General features: G+C 40.2%; 1 protein-coding gene across 1 annotated transcript in view; it reads left to right on the top strand.

Annotated features, from left to right (window-relative positions):
- Positions 1–20,783, top strand: part of ARG1 (arginase 1) — a 32,199-nt gene that overhangs the window by 7,002 nt on the left and 4,414 nt on the right. Inside the window, exons 3-7 of the mRNA XM_073575817.1 lie at positions 14,579–14,753; positions 15,980–16,139; positions 16,835–16,929; positions 17,867–17,971; positions 19,084–19,220. Coding sequence (XP_073431918.1) covers positions 14,579–14,753; positions 15,980–16,139; positions 16,835–16,929; positions 17,867–17,971; positions 19,084–19,220 — 672 coding nt within the window. The remainder of the gene's footprint in view (positions 1–14,578; positions 14,754–15,979; positions 16,140–16,834; positions 16,930–17,866; positions 17,972–19,083; positions 19,221–20,783) is intronic.

A 20,783-nucleotide genomic window follows, 5' to 3' on the forward strand; every position in this document is an offset into this window, starting at 1 on the left:
TAATACCGGATTCTAGTCTGAAGGAGAATTTTGCTTATACACTTTTAATTTGTTTGGTTAAGAGATAAGGGGTTATTCCCAAGACAGCAAGATATCCACTAAGAATAATATAGGGGTTGATATGCTTATCAGTGGGGTGTCAAACCACTGTCACCCCCAGAGAACAAAACAGGTCTCTGGAATCACAAGACTAGGGCTCTGTAGCGCTTTATCTATATAGAAAAATGTGTGTGTATCATCCACGCCCACTCCACATAGCAACCAATCACTAAACATCTTTTATTTCACCAGAGCTGTTTAAAAGAAGCTGAGCTGTGATTGGTTGCTATGAGTAACAGTTTTCCTTATGACAGTTGTAGTAACTGAGGCCTATTATTCTTATCATTTCTATGGTGTTATTGTCCTTCTATAAAGCTGGAAATAACAATTTATTACAGTGCTGACACAGACCACCCTCTGACACAGACTGCAGGGGGAGCCCAAGGGAAGCTCAGTATCACACAGGATAGGATTAGATACATGGCTCAGCAGTCAGTATCACACAGGATAGGATTAGATACATGGCTCAGCAGACAGTATCACAGAGGATAGGATTAGATACACAGCTCAGCAGACTATCACACGATAGTATTAGATACACAGCTCAGCAGACTATCACACAGGAGAGGATTAGATACACGGCTCAGCACACAATATCGCACAGGATAGGATTAGATACACAGCTTAGCAGACTATCACACAGGAGAGGATTAGATACACAGCTAAGCAGTCAGTATCACACAGGATAAGATTAGATACACAGCTCAGCAGACAGTATCACATAGAATAGGAATAGATACACGGCTCAGCAGACTATCACACAGGATAGGATTAGATTCTCAGCTTAGCAGGCTATCACAGGAGAGGATTAGATACATGGCTTAGCAGACTCACACAGGAAATGATTAGATGCACAGCTCAGCACACAGTATCACACATAGGATTAGATACACGGCTCAGCAGTCAGTATCACAGTATAGGATTAGATACACAGCTCAGAAGTCAGTATCACAGGATAGGATTAGATACACAGCTCAGAAGTCAGTATCACACGATAGGATTACACAGCTCAGAAGTCAGTATCACAGGATAGGATTAGATACACAGCTCAGCAACAGGATGTGCCAAAGGAGAGGACATTTTTATTCCAAGAATTCCACCGGATTTGCTTTTTGATTTTAAACGCCTCCAGTTTGACTGGCATTTGCAATGTCCATTAACAAGGCTCGGACAGTCCTTGAAAGTAGTAGGGATTGATTTGCAATCTCCATGCTTTTCTCATGGTCAACTTTATGTGGCCTGTTCAAGAGTTGGAACTGCCAAAAATCAGTTCATCTTTGAATCGAAAGGAAAATCCAAAAATGTTGTTTATCAAAAGGCTCTTGAATGAGTTGAAATTAAATCATCATCAATACTTGGGTAATTGCTTCGTTAATTTGTGTTGCAAATCTGTAGTGTTGAATATATGATGTGAAATGTTTTTATGTGCAATGTAATCATTATAATTTGTTATAACTAACCACAGTTACTGTGCCCGGGCAACGCCGGGCTCTTCAGCTAGTGTTGAATAAAGTAGAGTTGCACATGACTGACTTTCATACTATTCATGTTCTATGGGACTGCTTGGAGAATTGAAAGTACAGTATTTGGATATTTCCAGCAGTTTCCTGAATCGTATACATGTCAGTCATGTTCAATTTCACCTTATTCTAGGCTGGACTACACAGAACACAATTCCTAGGTCCCAATGGTCAGATTCCATCGATCAAAAAGCTGATAGGGTATAATCTGTTATTTTTGGAATAGGAGTTGTTTTTCCACATGAAAACTACAGTCTTCATATTAATAGTGCTACTGTTAGCAGCTTGCATGTTCAAATCGTGCTATCATAGCCTGCAGCACCTCCAGGTAATTGTTATTATTCTAACTACCTGCATGTATAAATTACTAGTAAGTTCATATTACCAAAAAAAAGAAAAAATAGGGCCCTCACACCCTTAGTATTAAAGTAATACACAGGTGCACAAATACCCTGTGTGGCCAATATGCAAACAGATACATACAGGATGCGTCAGCACACTGCGCCTAATGAATACATTATCTCCAATATTGCTATAAGTGTTAAACGTAAGGTACCTAGTTAGGGCTTTTTATCAGGAAGTGCAAAAGCCAGCCAACCCACATCAGGGTGACCTTTTAATATGGATGGCGCTAAACTACTATATGTCCTACCTCTCTGTGTGTCAAACTTGCCTAATGTAAAAGGGGATTGAAAAGGATACCCGGCATAGCATGCGATTAAAATGTTGTATGAGAAAAAAGGGTGGATAAGGGTGCTGAGCCCTGGAGGGAACCTCACACCTAGATATGTACTACACAAAAAGAAAAAGAAAAAATAGGACTCGCACACCTTTAGTATTAAATGCACAGGTGTACAAATACGCTATGTGGCCAGTATACTAACCTATACATACATTTTGAGTCAGCAAAAAGTGAATAAATGAAAACATGAACTCCAACATTGCTCTAAACGTTAAAAACTTAAAGTTACTTAGTTAACTTTTTTGATCAAAGAGCACAAAAGCCATCCAACCACGTCAAGGTGTACCTTTTAATATGGGTGGTTCCTAACCCCCATATGTCCTATTTATCCAGGGCTCAGCACTCTTATCTATCTTTCCTATAAAAGGTTTTCAGTACAAGCTGGTTTATTTTTCACTACCCATTCACATGAGGCTGGTTTAGCACATAGAGAGGAAGAACATTAGTGTTTAAGGACCATCTATATTAAATGGTCACCCTGACGTAGTCTCATTGCTTTTGTGTTGTGCTGTTTGATCAAAAAACGCTAAGTGCCTTTCATTTTTAACGTTTACAGCAATATTGGAGTTCATGTATACATTAGTCGCAGTGTGTTAACGCATAGTGTATGTATAGTAAATGTATATTGTGAAATTATCTTCCTCTATTTGAGGCTTACTTGTCGTGTGATACAAGTAGATTTACACTGTCGCGACTCAAATCAGTGATGTTATTTCTTGTTAAATACATGACAGCAGCTTTCAGCATTGTGAAAGCTCCTTAAACAACTTCAGCACTCTTTGGGTAATGAGGTGTTTGTGCTTGTAGGTTTAAGCCGATTTATGATGATACACATTAAAGCACTGGCAGAAGCAGACAGAAGAGGCCCCTGTGCTATAACAAAATATGGGGCCATCAATGCAAAGTTCCACCTGCTTTAGGGCTAGATGTGAGCCCCCTTACCTCGTGTCCCTGTGTAGCTGCACGGGTTGCATCTACAGTATATGTCCGCTTCTGCATTAAAGATTAATTACATTTCTTTCAGTGCTACAGTTAAAAACTTAATCTCTAAATTTAGTCTGAACTAGAAATGTGTTTACATACGGTACTTCACACTTGTCTATTATGTCTGAGCGTCATTCTCTAGCAGGCGTATACGGTATAAAATTATGCCCGGCCGAGTACACTTTGACTCTGTCAGCACCAATATAGTCAATGGTCTCGTCGGTGCACACGTCTGAATTCCGCTTTGCGAGGGGATTCGTACTTAAAGGGGTTGTCCGGGCTTTTCACAATCTCAGTGCATATCTGGGCTGCAGAATGCTGACAAGTAATTTACCTTCTGTGGCCAGTCTGCACGGTTTCCAAGATATGATCCCTTGCTTGTAAGAAAAACGTTCAAGGGGGGTGTGTTCTGGCATTGAAATGAGAACTGGTCGCTTCCTCCTACTCTACTAAAAACATGCCCTCTATAGCAATAACCCCACCCTACATAGCAACAGGCCCTCCCCGACCACATGAACAAACCTATCCCTCCTCACACAGTAACAAATCCTCCCCCTCTAGCAGCCTCAGTGCAGAGAGCAGCTGCTCCTCCCCCAGACACACGCTGAACAGTGTTCTTTGGAAAGTGAAACTAGTGAGGAGGAATCAACCAGTTCTCATTTCAATGCCAAAACACCCCCCCTGGACGTTTTTCTTACAAGCAAGAGATGATATCTAGCAAACCCTGCAAACTGGCCACAGAAGGTAAATTACTTATTGTCAATATTTTGCAGCCCAGATATGCACTGAGATTATGTGAAAAGCCCGGACAACCCCTTTAAGCCATGTTCATAGTATAAGGGATAACATGCTTATTAGTGGAGTATCAAACCACGGGCACCCCCAGTAAACACAAAAACAAGGCCCTGGAACCACAAGAATAGGGCTCCGTTGAATGAAGCAGAGTTGTGCATGTTTGACTTACATACAATTCATTGTCTATGGGACTGCCGAAGAAAGTACCATTTCAAGCAGTTCCATAGACAATGAATTGCATGAAAGTCAATCATGTGCAATTCCACCTTATTCAAGGCTGGGCTATACAGAGCACAGTTCCCAAGTTCCACAGATCCATTCTCTGGATTACTGAAAGCGGTAAAATGAGCAAGTTTTTCCCTATAGAGCATACAGGGGATAACCTGCTATTTTTGGAATAGTAGTTTTTCAACACGACAAAGAATGCACATATTAAAAGTGAGCAGCTTGCATGTTCAAAATGTGCCACAATAGCCTGCAGCGCCTCAAGGCTATTGTTCTTATTCTGATTGACTGCACGTATATATGACTACTAAGTTTATATTGGGAAACAAACTTCCTGTCTATGTCACAATTATCTCGGAATGTGATACATGTAGATTTACAGTATTATGATTCAGAATCATGAATCATTCAGAAACAAGACAGCAGCCTTCAACATTGTGCAAGCTCCTCGTAACCGTCAGCACTGTCTGGGCAATGAGGTCTTTGTGCTCGTTGGTTTAAGCCGATTATAACACACATTAAAGCACTGGCAGAAGCAGACAGAAGAGGCCCCTGTGCTATAACAATATTTGGGCCCTTTGCAGTCCAATAACGTATCAATATGCAAAACTCTACCTGCTTTGGTGCTGGATGTGGGCCCTCTTACCTCCTGGGCCCCTGTGTAGCTGCACGGGTTGCACCTATGTTTTGTCTGTCCCTGCATTAAAGAGTATTCAGTTAGATTTAAAAAAGTACGGTATTTTATGGCTACAATTAAAAGCAGATTCTAGACTAAACTAGACAGATGTTTAGACACTTCTAATTTGTTCAATTAGGAGTTGAGGTTTTCAAAAGAAAGTAAAATAACCCATATGCATAATACAGGGTATGACCTGCTGATCAGTTGGGTGTCAAACCAATGGCAACCCCAGTAGACACAAAAACTAGGCTCTGGAACCCCATGAATAGGGCTCTGTTGAGCTTTATGTTGAATGGAGTGGAGTTGCGCATGATCGACTTTCATAAAATTAATTATCTATGGGACTGCCGAAGAAAGAGTACAGTGTTCGGTTATTTTTAACAGTTCCACTGACAATGAATTGTATGAAAGTCAATCAAATTCCACCTTATTCTAGGCTGGGCTATACAGAGCACAGTTCTCAGGTTCCATTCTCTGGATTAGGCTGGAGTCACACTAGAGAGGAATACGGACGAGTGCCAAGTGAGAAAGAGGAAAAAAAAAAAAAAAAAATCGCATAGCACTCGGACCGCTATTAATCTATGAGGCAGCTCTCATCACCATATTTTTTCTCAGCCGTATTATAAATGTGAGTGAAATCGCAGCAAGCTGCGATTTGCACTGTATACCGGCCGAGATTCGCCAATGCAAGTCTATGGGTGCGAGAAAAACTTGCACACCACATGGACTATCAGTGTGACTTGCGAGAAATACGCACCAGTATCCTTTGAAAAGCCAGCAATTCAGTGCACCGTAAAGTCACACTAACCGTTTACAATAGAATAGAAATATACACATAGTATAGGTGTGTGTGTGTGTGTATATATATATATATATATATATATATATATATATATATATATATATATATATATCCCCGACAGGATAGCAGACATGGTTTACATACAGTAAACCCATGCAGAACAGTTATATTTATATTCAGTAGGTTAGTGTTTAATACTGTTAGTAGTATGTGTGTGTAAAATTTGGGACCTGTATGTATTTACTAAAAGAATGTATTCACGGAAAAAACTGGCGTGGGCTCCTGCGCAATTTTCTGCGCAAGAGAGGAAAAGCCAGTGACTGAGGGCAGATATTAATAGCCTAGAGAGGGACCATGGTTATTGACCCCCCCCCGGCTAAAAAAAATCTGCCCACAGCCACCCCAGAAAAGGTGCATCTGTAAGATGCGCCAATTCCGGCACTATTTACAGATGGTGTTATTTTTGCATCAAGCATTTTGTTGAAATTTCTTTTAATCCATTTTTCTTCTACCCGTGAAATGTTCCATGTGCCAGTAGCTGCAATACAACCCCAAAGCATGATTGAACTACCCACCCATGCTTAATGGTTGGCGAGATATACTTTTCCTGAAATTAGGTGTCCCTTTTGTACTCCACATGTACGTTTAATCATTGTGGCCAAAGAGTTCTAACTTCATCAGTCTACAGGACTTGTTTCCAAAATGCATCAGGATTGTTCAGATGTACTTTTGCATGCTTCTAATGCTGAACTTTAGGGCTCATACTCACTTGCGAGAGACTCACATGAGCGAGTCTCTTGCATGAAAACCTGGCACTGCCACCGGTACTCAGACCGGAGCATGCAGTTACATGTATTTCTATGTAGCCGCTTGCTCCAGTCCCAGCGGCAGTGCCGGGTTTTCATGCGACTCACACGACAATCGTGTGAGTCTCTCACAAGTGACTATGAGCCCTTATGTTGAGAACACAGGAGACGTTTTCTTCTGATGAATCTTCCATGAAGGTCATACTTGTGGTACGTGGTTCTACAGTTCAGAGACACATGCACAACTCCAGAGTCTGTTAATTCTTTCTCAAGGTTTTTTGCAGTCAAGAGGGTTTTTTTATATGCCTCTTTAGCAATCCTACAAGCAGCTCTCACTGAAATTTTGCTTGGTCTTCCAGACCTTATCTTGACCGCCACTGCTCCTGTTAACTGCCATTTCTTAATTACATTTCGAACTGAGGAAAGGGCAACTTAAACGCTTTGCCATCTTTTTAGAACCTTATCTTGCTTTGTAGGCCTCAATCATTTTTAGAATGCTAGGCAGCTGCTTAGAAGAACCTATGGCTGCAGTTTTTTAACACAGGGTTGAGTAGGCTGGGTTTTCTTAAATCTTGGAAACTTACATAATCTGGCCTTTCCTAATGATGAAAGTGAACAAGCTGTAACCCTTAGAGGCTAATTAAGGTCTGAAACCTTCATCAGATATCTGAGCACACAAATCTCCAAAATGTAAAAAAAAATGACTATATATATTTTTCTTTGCCTTAAATAAGGAAATGTGTCAACTTTAACTTTAGGCCTTTTAGAGATCATTTCATCTTCATCTTGCTTAACTGTTCATAATAACCGTAATTTTGACCTGGGGTACCACAACTTTTACATGCCACTGTAGATGCGTGATGCCACTCTCGGCCCTGCCATCATTGTTCCATTTGCATGATTTACAGCAGGTACTCAGTTCGAAGAGGTCAATGCCTCACAGTGAAGCAGCACCAAGGGGGACTGTCCTGAGAGAAAAGGCATTCTTTTGGGTGTTTTTTTTTGTTTACTTTATATCTAGAATACAGTGGAGGCAAGGGGACATAGGACAGGGATTTGAAATCGATTTGGGGTTTAGTAGCACAGTTGGAGGTATAGCAAGGACACAGGGCAGGGGCTTGTAATGAATTGAAGGGAGAGGAGCACAGTTGGGGGGGGGGGAGATGAAACAGGACATGGACTTGTAGTCAATTGGGTTGAAAGATGGGGTGAAGACAAAACGGGGACTAGGAGTGAACTGGTGGGAAAGAAGAGCACAGTGAGGGGAGATGACACAGCTAAGGGACTCAATTAATTGAATGAGAAGGTGGGTCAAGTTGACATAGCACGTGAGACATTACAGTTAAGTTACTGGATGTAAATGTGATACAGGAAAGATGTATATCTTTGTACCGTGTTATCCAGTAGATAGAAAAATATTCAGGATTGAGAGTCCTCAGTAGTTGATACCTTTTAATGGCTAACTGAAAAGATGGTAACACATTGCAAGCTTTCGAGACTACTCAGGTCTCTTCATCAGGCTAGACTAATACAAAATCTGAAGTCACATATTTATGCACAATACAGCCTAGAAAAAATGCAATAGATAAGACAAGTGACGTGAAGCAGAACTATCAATATGGGAGAGGGAGAAACATAAATATAAACATTGGACCAGTTCATAGATAAGGAGTCCGGATGTTTTATGGTCCTCTGATTGGGGTCTCCTAATGTGTTGTGATGCCCCCACACGGTTTTAAAAGGAAATTCCTTAATTGATGTAAAAAGACATAAATCCATGCGACACATTCATTCCAGCACTGAGAGTGTCAAAGTTCGTCATAAATTTGTACTCCCAAACTCGTGTCTCTCTCTGAGAATTGAAGTTACCTTTCAATACCAGTAATTTCATATCCACGCTGCCGTGATCAGGGATACAGAAATGTTTTGCCACAGGTAGATCCATTCTTTTTTCTCTTATTGTGTGACGATGAGCATTCATCCTTGTTCTAAGCTTTTGCCCTGTCTCCCCCACATACAGACCCCCAGTTGGACATTTAGTACAAATAATTAAGTACACCACATTAGATGTAATGCAGGTGAAAGTACCTGGGATCTTGTAGTCCTGTTGTGAGTTGGGGATCTTTATCTTGTCCGTGGTCATTATAAATGGACAGGTTTTACATTTTTTCTGGTTGCAAGGAAAGGTTCCTGCAGCTGTTGGAGAGGACAGGGAGCTTCTGACAATGATGCTTCTTAAATTTGGGGGCTGCCTAAAACACAGCAGTGGGGGGGTCTGGAAAAATGAATTTTAATCGGGCATCTTTTTGTAGTAAAGGTTGTAATTTCCGTGCAGCTCTCCTTAGCACCTCCAGATTTGGATTGTAGGTGACTACTAGAGGCACTCGGTTATTTTCTTCTTCAGCTTTGTAATGTAGCAGGTGATTCCTTGACAATCTGGTGGCTCTTGTAATTTGGTTTTCAATTGTTCTTGGATGGTAACCCTGATTCAAAAAGGTCTTTTTGAGGCGACCAAGGTGTTTGTCTCTATCCATGGGGTTGGAACATATACGATTGTATCTGATGGCTTGGCTATAGATAATAGAGTTCTTTATGTGTTTTGGATGGAAACTGTCCCATTTAAGGTATGTTGGACGGTCGATTGGCTTCTGATACAGGGATGTCTCTATTTCATTGTTTTTTAGCTTAATGATGGTGTCCAAAAAATTAATCTCTGTACTGGAGTAGTTGAGTGTTAAATTGATGGTGGGATGAAATTGATTAAACTGTTCGTGGAACGTCTTTAGCTGTTGCTCAGACTCCGTCCAGATGATTAGAATATCATCAATAAAGCGGTAGTAGGCCAGGGGCCTGATGGGGCATGAGGACAAAAAGTCGCTTTCAAGCTTTGCCATGAAAAGATTTGCATACTGTGGAGCCATTTTACTTCCCATAGCTGTGCCAGTTTCCTGTAGATAGATCCTGTTGTCAAATTCAAAGTAATTGTGGGTGAGGATGAATTTTATAAGTTTCCTTGCAACCAGAAAAAATGTAAAACCTGTCCATTTATAATGACCACGGACAAGATAAAGATCCCCAACTCACATCAGGACTACAAGATCCCAGGTACTTTCACCTGCATTACATCTAATGTGGTGTACTTAATTATTTGTACTAAATGTCCAACCGGGGGTCTGTATGTGGGGGAGACAGGGCAAAAGCTTAGAACAAGGATGAATGCTCGTCACACAATAAGAGAAAAAAGAATGGATCTACCTGTGGCAAAACATTTCTGTATCCCTGATCACAGCAACATGGATATGAAATTACTGGTATTGAAAGGTAACTTCAATTCTCAGAGAGACAGACGAGTTTGGGAGTACAAATTTATGACGAACTTTGACACTCTCAGTGCTGGAATGAATGTGTCGCATGGATTTATGTCTTTTTACATCAATTAAGGAATTTCCTTTTAAAACCGTGTGGGGGCATCACAACACAGAACTAGACCCCAATCAGAGGACCATAAAACATCCGGACTCCTTATCTATGAACTGGTCCAATGTTTATATTTATGTTTCTCCCTCTCCCATATTGATAGTTTTGCTTCACGTCACTTGTCTTATCTATTGCATTTTTTCTAGGCTGTATTGTGCATAAATATGTGACTTCAGATTTTGTATTAGTCTAGCCTGATGAAGAGACCCGAGTAGTCTCGAAAGCTTGCAATGTGTTACCATCTTTTCAGTTAGCCATTAAAAGGTATCAACTACTGAGGACTCTCAATCCTGAATATTTTTGGATGTAAATGTGTATTCTGCTCTCTATACTGTATGGCCTTCAGAAAGATGATGGCTGCAAGTCTTAATTGAAAAACAACCTCCTTTACTATGCATAGAGTTGTCTCTTAGGCTGGGTTCACATCGTGTTAGATGCCGTTAGTAAGCGGCACTAACGCAGTGTAACGGATCAGTTAACGCACCTATTGCCATCCATAATCGTAATGGATCCCAACGCACGTCAAAAAATTGGCATGCATTAGCGATGGTCCGTTACTTTGTGACGCACCTCCAAACGCGGTCTACCACGTTTTCGGATGCGTTAGGTCGGACGTGCTCGCTGAGCATAGACCTCTGTTACTAACGCATGCTGATGCAATGCTACCATGCGTTAGCACAAGCGTTAACGCGATCATAGAGAAAAATAGAATTTGTGCATCAAAGTTAGCGCATCCTTTTAATGGATCCCTTAAACAGATGGCAGTAACGCGATGTGAACCTAGTCTTATTGCATCATGATCTTTTATTATCTATAGTGCCATCCATTGTTATATAGTGTTTTTCATAATTGTGTATAACCCTGCCCCCTCTTGCCTTGTGTGCCCTTTCATTATGCATAACCATGCCCATTGTTGCATAATGTCCCTTCTTTATTATGAATAGAACCATCTAATAGAGTCCTCCATTATTTTGCTTCTCTCTCCATCCCCTATCATGGGGTGCATTAAAGTTTGTATTTTGAGTATTTTGCAAAATTTATTTTTTGTTGAAATCCTGACTGCTTCATTGATGTTTATGTACGACGTGATGGACGAGGCAACAGTCCATGCAAACATTTCTATTTTGTTGGATTAATGGTTAATGATTATCTTAAGTGTCTCTTCATTAGTAAGGTGCAGTGATAACTGCTGTAACAGGTTTATTGTTACTTAAAAGGTAATTATCTTACAAAATGCAAAACCATATAAAAACGTTTATAGTAGTAATGGTTTCATTTAAATAAAAATATTTTATTTAATGGAATAAAATTTGAAAAAGATTTCAATATCTTCAACTTTTAAGCAGCCCACATTTAACAGGAAAACAAATTGTAGTATTAGCTCACATTATTAGTTGCAGGATCTGCTCACATTTGTATAATGTCACTCTTGTGGGTGTTTCCAGTCACCAGTCCTAAAGTTTATCCTCTCCCGTAATTCGGCAATGTGATTTCTGTAATGCTGTAGATAAGCCCCTGATGAAACCCGAAAGATAAGAAAAACACGTTGGGTTATACTCACCAGGGGGTGGTGGTTGTCGTGGTCCGGTCCGGCGCCTCCCATCTTCATACGATGATGTCCTCCTCCTTACTTCTGCCTCGGCTCCTGCACAGGCGTACTTTCTCTGCCCTGTTGACGGCAGAGTAAAGTACTGCAGTGCGCAGGCGCTGGGAAAGGATAGAGAGGTACGGCGCCTGCACACTGCAGTACTCTGCTCTGCCCTCAACAGGGAAGATAAAGTACGCGTGCGCAGGAGCCGAGGGAGAAGCAAGGAGGAGGACATCATATGAAAATGGGAGGCGCCGGACGGGACGGCGACACCCATCGGACCGGACGCCGCGGTGAGTATAATCTATTTTTTCTTATCTTTCAGGTTTCATCGGGGGCTTATCTACAGCATTACAGAATGCTGTAGATAAGCCCCTGACAGCAGTGGCCGCAGCTGATAGGGGAAAAGTTGGGTGACAGACTCCCTTTAAGGAGTTCTGGTGACTGTAAAACCACATTGACATTTCAGTTATTTTTCTGTTTGTGGCATTAATCTTAGGGGATTATTAATATTATACTTTGATGGACCAGATTTTTATGTATGCAATGACACAACCTGTGTCCCGTAATTTTTTACATTTGTGTATTTTTACGTACAGGCAATAGCAGCTAATATAGCATTGGGCGCAGGTAATACTAGGTAACAAAACAAAGGCCACAGGTACCGTAATACTAAGTAACATAGCACAGGTAGCAGCACACACATTATATCAGGTACACAACACAGGGCACAGGTTATACCAGGTACACAGGGGCAGCACTGTAGCCTTGCAGCGCTGGGGTCCTGGGTTCAAATCCCACCAAGAACATCTGCAAGGAGTTTGTATGTTTTTCCCGTAGTTTCCTCCGGTTTCTTCCCACACTCCAAAGGCATACTGATAAGGAATTTAGATTATGAGCCCCTATGGGGGCAGTGATGATAATGTCTGTAAAGCGCTATGGAATTAATGGCGCTTTAATAAATGAGTAAAAAAAACAAAACACAAAAACAGGACACAAGTAATACTAGGTGTCATAGCACAGGTTATACAGGTGCTTCTCACTAAATTAGAAAATCATCAAAAAGTTCATTTATTTCAATTCTTCAATACAAAAAGTGAAACTTATATTATATAGTCATTACAGTGATCTATTTCACGTGTTTATTTCTGCTAATGTTCACGATTATGATCGTGGAGCCTACTGAAACAGACTAAGGCATGTTTGTAAATGCTTAGGAAGCCTGTGCAGGTGCTTTTTGTAAATTATTCTAATTTCCTGAGGTAATGACGTTTGGGTTTTCATTGGCTGTAAGCCACAAACATCAACATAAAACAGAAATAAACTCGTGAAATAGATCACTCTGTGTGTAATGACTATATAATATATGAGTTTCACTTTTTGTATTGAAGAACTGAAATAAAATAACTTTTTGATGATATTCTAATTTTGTGAGAAGCAGCTGTAGGTAATACCAGGTATCATAGCACATTACACAGGTATTACCAGATAACATAGCACAGGTTATGCAAGATATATAGCACATGGTACAGGTAATACCAGTGAAAATAGCACAGGACACAAATACAGGTAACATAGCACAAGCCATTCATTTCTGTAGGTAGGAGAAATTCTTTATGGCTCTATATAGTAGGCATCCCAAATTTTACAGTATGATCAATGTGAAGAGTGCAGCAGCTGTGACAGCTGCACCCTGAACACTAAGTAGCTGTGAGCATGACAGTAGATGGGCCCCAGGACCGCAACAGTGACTTCTTCCAGCATTGAGAACAGGTCGGGCAACTTGACATAGGCTGCCAGAACTGTTCTCACTGCTGCTCCATCCATCGATATGAACTTTGCATGACAGGGAGCATGAATAAGGTTGGAGACTGACATTAGTCCCTTGTGGCCAGTTTCCTGCTATGATACATTGCACACAATCAAATACAAAAGCTGGAATTATCAGGATCACGTCAGACAAATGATTGTACAATCATTCATTCCATTTATGTCAGTGGCACGTGCCTTCTTACACAAGGAACTGCACTGCCAAAGAGCAATGATTTTTTTGACCTCCTAAAAGATGTTATAAAAGAACTAGTATATAATCATTTGTTGTTGTCTCACTGGAGATTTTTGTACTCCGGATCAGTAGATGATAACCCTGTGTAAAAGGCCCATAACCATCAGGAAGATACTTAAAGGGGTTGTCCAGTACTTTTATATTGATGGCCTATCCTTGGGATAGATCATCAATTTCAGATCCGTTAGGGCACATTACATGGCATGCCAACCAATAAGCTGTTCCCGGTGCCAGCGGCGAACTTGATCAGTTATGGAGCTAAACAGCACAGCTTTGACAACTGTATAGTGGACACATTGGGGTACTGTAGATCCACTCATATTTGTTCAAATAGGGGCATATGTGCAGTACTTGGCCGCAACCAATGCACAATTGATAGAGCTGTGCTGCTCTGCAACTAAACATCTGGCAACAGCTGAACAAAAGGGGTGCCAGATATCACACCGTCGACCTGATATTGATGACCCATACTAAAGATAAGCCATCAATATAAAAATACTGGAAAACCTCTTTAAATAAAACTAGCGAAAAAAATATATGAATGTACCCATAAAGTGATTTTGCTGTGCAAAGCTGTGAAACACAACTGTCTCCAAACCAAACCATTTTTACGAGCATCACATGCAGTGAAAGCAAATTGGTTTCAGACGAGTCAAGAACGCCCTACATATTAGGGTATAAATCGGACTAGGAAATGTAGCCATGTTCCATGAATTCAACAAATTTTGGAAAAAACCCTTAACCTCTCCCATACCATCACCAACAAAGCATTAATCTGAAGTTTGTTTTCTTGCAGAATATGACGTGAAGGATTTTGGTGATCTGCATCTTCCTCAGTTACCCAATGACGAACCATTTCAAAACGTGAAAAACCCCAGAACTGTTGGCCAAGCTACTGAGAAGGTTGCTAATGCAGTTGCGGACGTCAAGAAGACAGGCAGAGTGTGCCTGACCCTCGGTGGTGACCACAGGTCTGACTTTGTTGGATTTTTAATATATTAACTGAAATGATTTGATTTGGAAAACCTATTATTCACCTTAAAGTAGCTGCAAATTTAAAAAAAAAGTTGTGTTAAAAAAATGAAAACGTTCTTTTGCTCAGCAGTCTGAAATACACAGACAAGTGCAGCCATTATGACACTATGCCAGAATAAATCAGAGGGTATTAATGTTCCGTTACTCCACCAAAATCTACAAAATTCTACTACAAAAATGGACTGCTTATAGTGGTCGTGAATGTTTAACCTAGTAAGAGTGATGATTTAGAATATAAATCTGATTTATCTTAGTCCCGTCAGCAGCATAACCGATGGGTATACTCTCTGCCCCGAGAGCTGATTGGACAGGTGGAAATTTTAATTGCCACCTGAACAAAATATAAGGTGTTCCACTTTTCCGCCATTTGCGTTTAAATTTTTATTAAAATATTATGTGGAAGGAGCCATGTGCTGCCAACATAACTAAGGGACAACAGGTGTATATTCTAAATCACTTCCATTACATCTCTTACAGCAGCACAACATATAGGGATATAGCAATCCCCAAGGAGGGACTTACTGCACAGATAACAAAAATTGACAAAGGAAATTGTTTCTGTAAATTCTTAAACAAGGTCTTACATCGACGAAAGAAAAATAGCAGGAGGGGCCAATAAAACAGACTATGCCTCAAGACTCACTAAATTTCTCAAACGTTACGCTAGCACTGCTGTTTTTCTGAGAAATTCTCTCGCTCTCTCTCTTATATATCACACATACATATGTACACTATACATCTATATATGGATACATATGTATATATATTTATGTAAGGTCTCCAAAATTTTGCCTTTGCACATATGGCTTATTACAAATGTCACAACTTTGTGTATGGGTATGGTGTGTATATATATATATATATATATATATATATATATATATATATACACACACAGTGTATACAAAGGAAACAGAATTCAGGGCACCTTATATGGTGGTCTGGTGTCAATTTCCACCTGTCCTATCACCATGCAGGGCGGATGATATCTGTTGTGCTGCTGTCAGGGACATAAGAGAAATGTAAGATAAGCAGTTACTCTGGCACATCCATCACATGATGTTTCAACAGCAGAATTTTAGTCACACATGGACTAGATGTCCCGAATAAGAAGATTGTGACATTGATTGTTTACCCATATCTTTTGTTTGTGCTGATGCAGCTTGGCAGTTGGGACCATCGCAGGTCATGCTAAGGTTCACCCTGATCTGTGTGTAGTTTGGGTAGATGCCCATGCCGATATCAACACTCCATCGACATCACCCAGTGGCAACCTTCATGGACAGCCTGTCTCTTTCCTAATAAAAGAACTGCAAAACAAGGTGAACAATGACTTTAGATTGATCATTGTCCTAGTTTTCTAGTTATTGTATTGATAGAGGTTTATCAAGTTAGTATTTTTTTACACCCCTATCCTTTTGAAAATACGTTTTCTCTAACATCACTTAGGGTTGTTGTACCCAATTTCACGGCACTTGCACAACTGGTGCAGCCTCTCCCTGTACAGAACTCAGACTTCTATGCTAACAGTACAAATGGTGTAATAAATCTGACTAGAGATGAGCTAATTGGCCAAGTCAGTGGACTGGAGCTACCAGAAAAGATCCCGCTACCTGTGTAAATCTCTAGCACCTCTTCTGATCTGTAGGCCAGTAGGATGTCGTCCTGGGCCTACAAATCGGAAGATACATCGGGAATTCCAGCAAGTATGAGGTAGTTTGCATGGTTCCTGTCCGATGGCCATCAATTACTTGTTGCTGGACCAGGGTCCTGTGTATTGACTTGCTCATCTCTAGATTAAATTCTAGTTTCACCAATAGTTTGTTAATTTTAAAATATTGAGATTTAAAATGAGACCCATAGATCATTTTTGTTCGCTTGTCAATATCCTATCTAGAAAAATATTATTTTACCAATCTGTGCTAAACATATGATATTGTTGGACTACTGGAGGCAGGATGTAAAATTTTAGGTTTTATTAGTTGGCTTAAATTCTTACAAAACATTTGTCTCTTAGGTCCCAGACATCCCAGGATTTTCTTGGGTGAGGCCATGTCTGTCTGCTAAAGACATAGTCTACATAGGATTGAGAGATGTGGACCCTGGAGAGCAGTAAGTTCATCTTCATGTCAGAACATCCAGTTTCTTGAAATGCTTTCTCTATTTAGTAATAATTGACAGCCAATGTACATAGAATCCAAAGAGCCAGTATTAATGAATTGAGACTGATAGGTCAGGATGCTTTTATAAAAGAGTTAGGCGGTTGATGCCATCATGGCAGAGGGGAGAGGACCCTGTCCTTGCGGACTTACATTCTATGGGATAGTGGGGAAGAGACAGAAGGTCAGGGGTGCAGCAGCTAGGGCGGTGATGAGGCGGCAGAATGGTTATTGCATGATATTTAACAATGCAAGCTTTGACAATCGTGTTTATTCAACCTGGGTGCGGAAATGTTTTCATGGCAACCCCAGAGCGAACATTTATATTAAGAATTCAAGGAGAGAAATAAAACTAGATTTATATCAGAAAATATCAATCATCACAGTTCAAAGCATTGTGAGCTAGTTTTGAAAATACAGCACCCATTCACATTTTCCATTTGGGTTTTGAGGCGTAGGTTACCACCGTTTACACACTTAGTAATTGGTCAAAAGAAGTCTTGCTATACAAAACACTCCCTTCTCCATGATGCACACTTGATGTCAGAATACATTACTAGACTAAAAGAATAAAGAGAAAATGGCAACAAATAATATACATAGATGGGACCATAGCAAAAAAAATTACTACTAGCAAATCCAACTGCCTAAAGTTAGTGACAGAATACAGAATGTGTTTTTTTTCCATATATAAAGTGCTCTCAGTGAGAGAAACAAAATAGGAATCTTGTGGGTATGATACCTTTTAATGGCTAATAGTGAATGATGTCTCGAAAGCTTGCTTTGTAACAACTTACGTCTCTATTAATATCCAGAAAAGAAATTTAAACCATAAAAACTCAGTGCATTCTATAAAGTGTGACATGCGATAACGTACTTGTTTTTTCTAGTTTGATTTTGCAGACATTGGGTATCAAGGCCTATTCCATGTCTGATGTGGATAGACTGACAATTAGCAAAGTGATGGACGAAACTATTGAATACTTAGTGGGAAAGTGAGTATGCAAATAATGAATAGGCGGAGAAAAGAATAAATTCAATAGTTTGGTCATGAAACTAACCAAGTCAAGGTCTGTGTTAAAGAAATAAAATAACCCCCAATGAACTGGTCTAGCTTGAATCGAGTTAACATAGGGATACTTCAAATTCCAGACAAAAAAAACATTAACTTTGAGTATTGGGGTTTAACCTATTCAGGACCCTGGTATTTTTCATTTTTCCATTTTTGTTTCCCCCAGCCCCCCCCCCCCCCCCCCTTCTTCCCAGAACCATAAACTTTTTATTTTTCAGTCACTATGGCCATGTGAGGGCTTGTTTTTTTGCGGGACAAGTTGTACTTTTGCATGACACCATTGGTTTTAACATATTATGTACTGGAAAACAGGAAAAAACAATTCCAAGTGCGTTGAAGTTGCAAAAAAAAGTGCAATTTTTTTTTTTGCTTTTCCCCCCCAAAAAATGCTAAAATTGACCTGCCATTATGATTCTCCAGGTCATTACGAGTTTGCAGATACCAAACATGTCTAGGTTCTATTTTAAGTGGAGAAAAGCAGTCAGGGGACGGTACGTTAGACAGAAGGCAGACATCTAGTGGACCTCTCCGCTGAATGATTTTTCTGGCTGAAAACATTGTAGGTAAATAAAGCACTTTATAATGTTGGCTATTGCATTGGCCATCAGAGGAGAACTATTGAGACTATTTCTCAAGTGAATGCTGGAAACTCTTTGCATCTATATACAAGTAGCACAGTATAATATACAAAAGATGCACAACCAGATAGATATAAAGTAAAAGGACAAAATTGGAGTAAGATATCATTTAATCGATGCTAGTTTCCTTTGTGCTATTTTCCTTGGCAATGTAATTTATGATCCAGACAGTCCCTGATATATGGTAGATATGTCTCTGCTTTTTTGCGATGAGACATTTTCCATGACTTAAAGATGAAATGTTGTTTAGTTTAATGTCATCTTATATCTGGGTGTGCACACTAAATCAAGGGCAAACTATGCATGAATTCGCTCTTGAATGTGTATTACAATTGTTATGGTTACATATTTTACCTTTTCACCATCATAAAATAAATTCTTTTTTCCGTCTGATAAGGAAGAAAAGACCAATCCATTTAAGTTTTGATATAGATGGTCTGGACCCCAGCGTAGCACCCGCTACCGGAACCCCTGTCCATGGTGGACTGAGTTACAGGGAGGGCATGTACATTACAGAACAAGTTTATAACACAGGTAAACTAATCGCTCTGCTACTGGCAAAATATATATATGTTATTTTGCAAAGATTATTTGATAAATTACGTCAAAAACATCAGATTATTGTTCTCCAACCTGTGGCTCTCCAGCTGCTACAGGACTACAGCTCCCACCAGCATCCACTGACTGCTGCGGGGTTTTCAAATCCATGATGACAATACCCACCTCATATTCAAAATCCCCATAGAGATCGGGCACTTGGAAAGAGTGGGCCCCAAAGGGCCATATTTTCCATTAGGCACTGGTGGTCTGGTGTTTAGGGTGGCAGATTGCAGAAAGTGGCACCAGGACCAAGAACATTTTTAGATATATTTATTTGAGATTTTTACATTTTCATCATGGGTCCCCAGCAAGTGGGAAGGGTAGTAGACACACAGCACATCATTCGATCAGTACCAAGATGTAGAGAGACATTGAAAAACAAGCCTCCTGCAGTTGAGCCTACCCCATATACAGTAAGGGCTTCATAAACAGTTGTGGCCAAAAGTATTGACACCCCTGCAATTCTGTCAGATAATACTCAGTTTCTTCCTGAAAATGAATGCAAACAAATTCTTTGGTATAATCTTCATTTGTCTTAAATGAAAAAACACAAAAGGAATTGTCCTAAAGCCAAATTGGATATAATTCCACACCAAACATAAAAAAGAGGGTGGACAAAAGTATTGGCACTGTCCGAAAATCATGTGATGCTTCTCTAATTTGTGCAATTAACAGCACCTGTAACTTACCTATGGCACCTAACAGGTGTTGGCAATAACTAAACCACACTTGCAGCCAGTTGACATGGATTAAAGTTGACTCAACCTCTGTCCTGTGTCCTTGTGTGTACCACATTGAGCATGGAGAAAAGAAAGAAGACCAAAGAACTGTCTGAGGACTTGAGAAACCAAATTGTGAGGAAGCATGAGCAATCTCAAGCCTACAAGTCCATCTCCAAAGACCTGAATGTTCCTGTGTCTACCGTGCGCAGTGTCATCAAGTAGTTTAAAGCCCATGGCACTGTGGCTAACCTCCCTAGATGTGGACGGAAAAGAAAAATTGACAAGAGATTTCAACGCAAGATTGTGCGGATGTTGGATAAAGAAACTTGACTAACATCCAAACAAGTTCAAGCTGCCCTGCAGTCCGAGGGTACAACAGTGTCAACCCGTACTATCCGTCGGCGTCTGAATGAAAAGAGACTGTATAGTAGGAGACCCAGGAAGACCCCATTTCTTACCCAGAGACATAAAAAAGCCAGGCTGGAGTTTGCCAAAACTTACCTGAAAAAGCCTAAAACATTTTGGAAGAATGTTCTCTGGTCAGATGAGACATAAGTAGAGCTTTTTGGGCAAAGGCATCAACATAGAGTTTACAGAAGAAAAAAAAAAAAAAAAAAAAGAGGCAAAGAACACAGTCCCTACAGTCAAACATGGCGGAGGTTCCCTGATGTTTTGGGGTTGCTTTGCTGCCTCTGGACTGCTTGACCGTTTGCATGGCATTATGAAGTCTGAAGACTACCAACAAATTTTGCAGCATAATGTAGGGCCCAGTGTG

This window comes from Dendrobates tinctorius, unplaced genomic scaffold (genome assembly GCF_039654945.1).
Source record: "Dendrobates tinctorius isolate UK_male_01 unplaced genomic scaffold, ASM3965494v1 ptg000046l, whole genome shotgun sequence".
Lineage (NCBI taxonomy): Eukaryota > Metazoa > Chordata > Amphibia > Anura > Dendrobatidae > Dendrobates > Dendrobates tinctorius.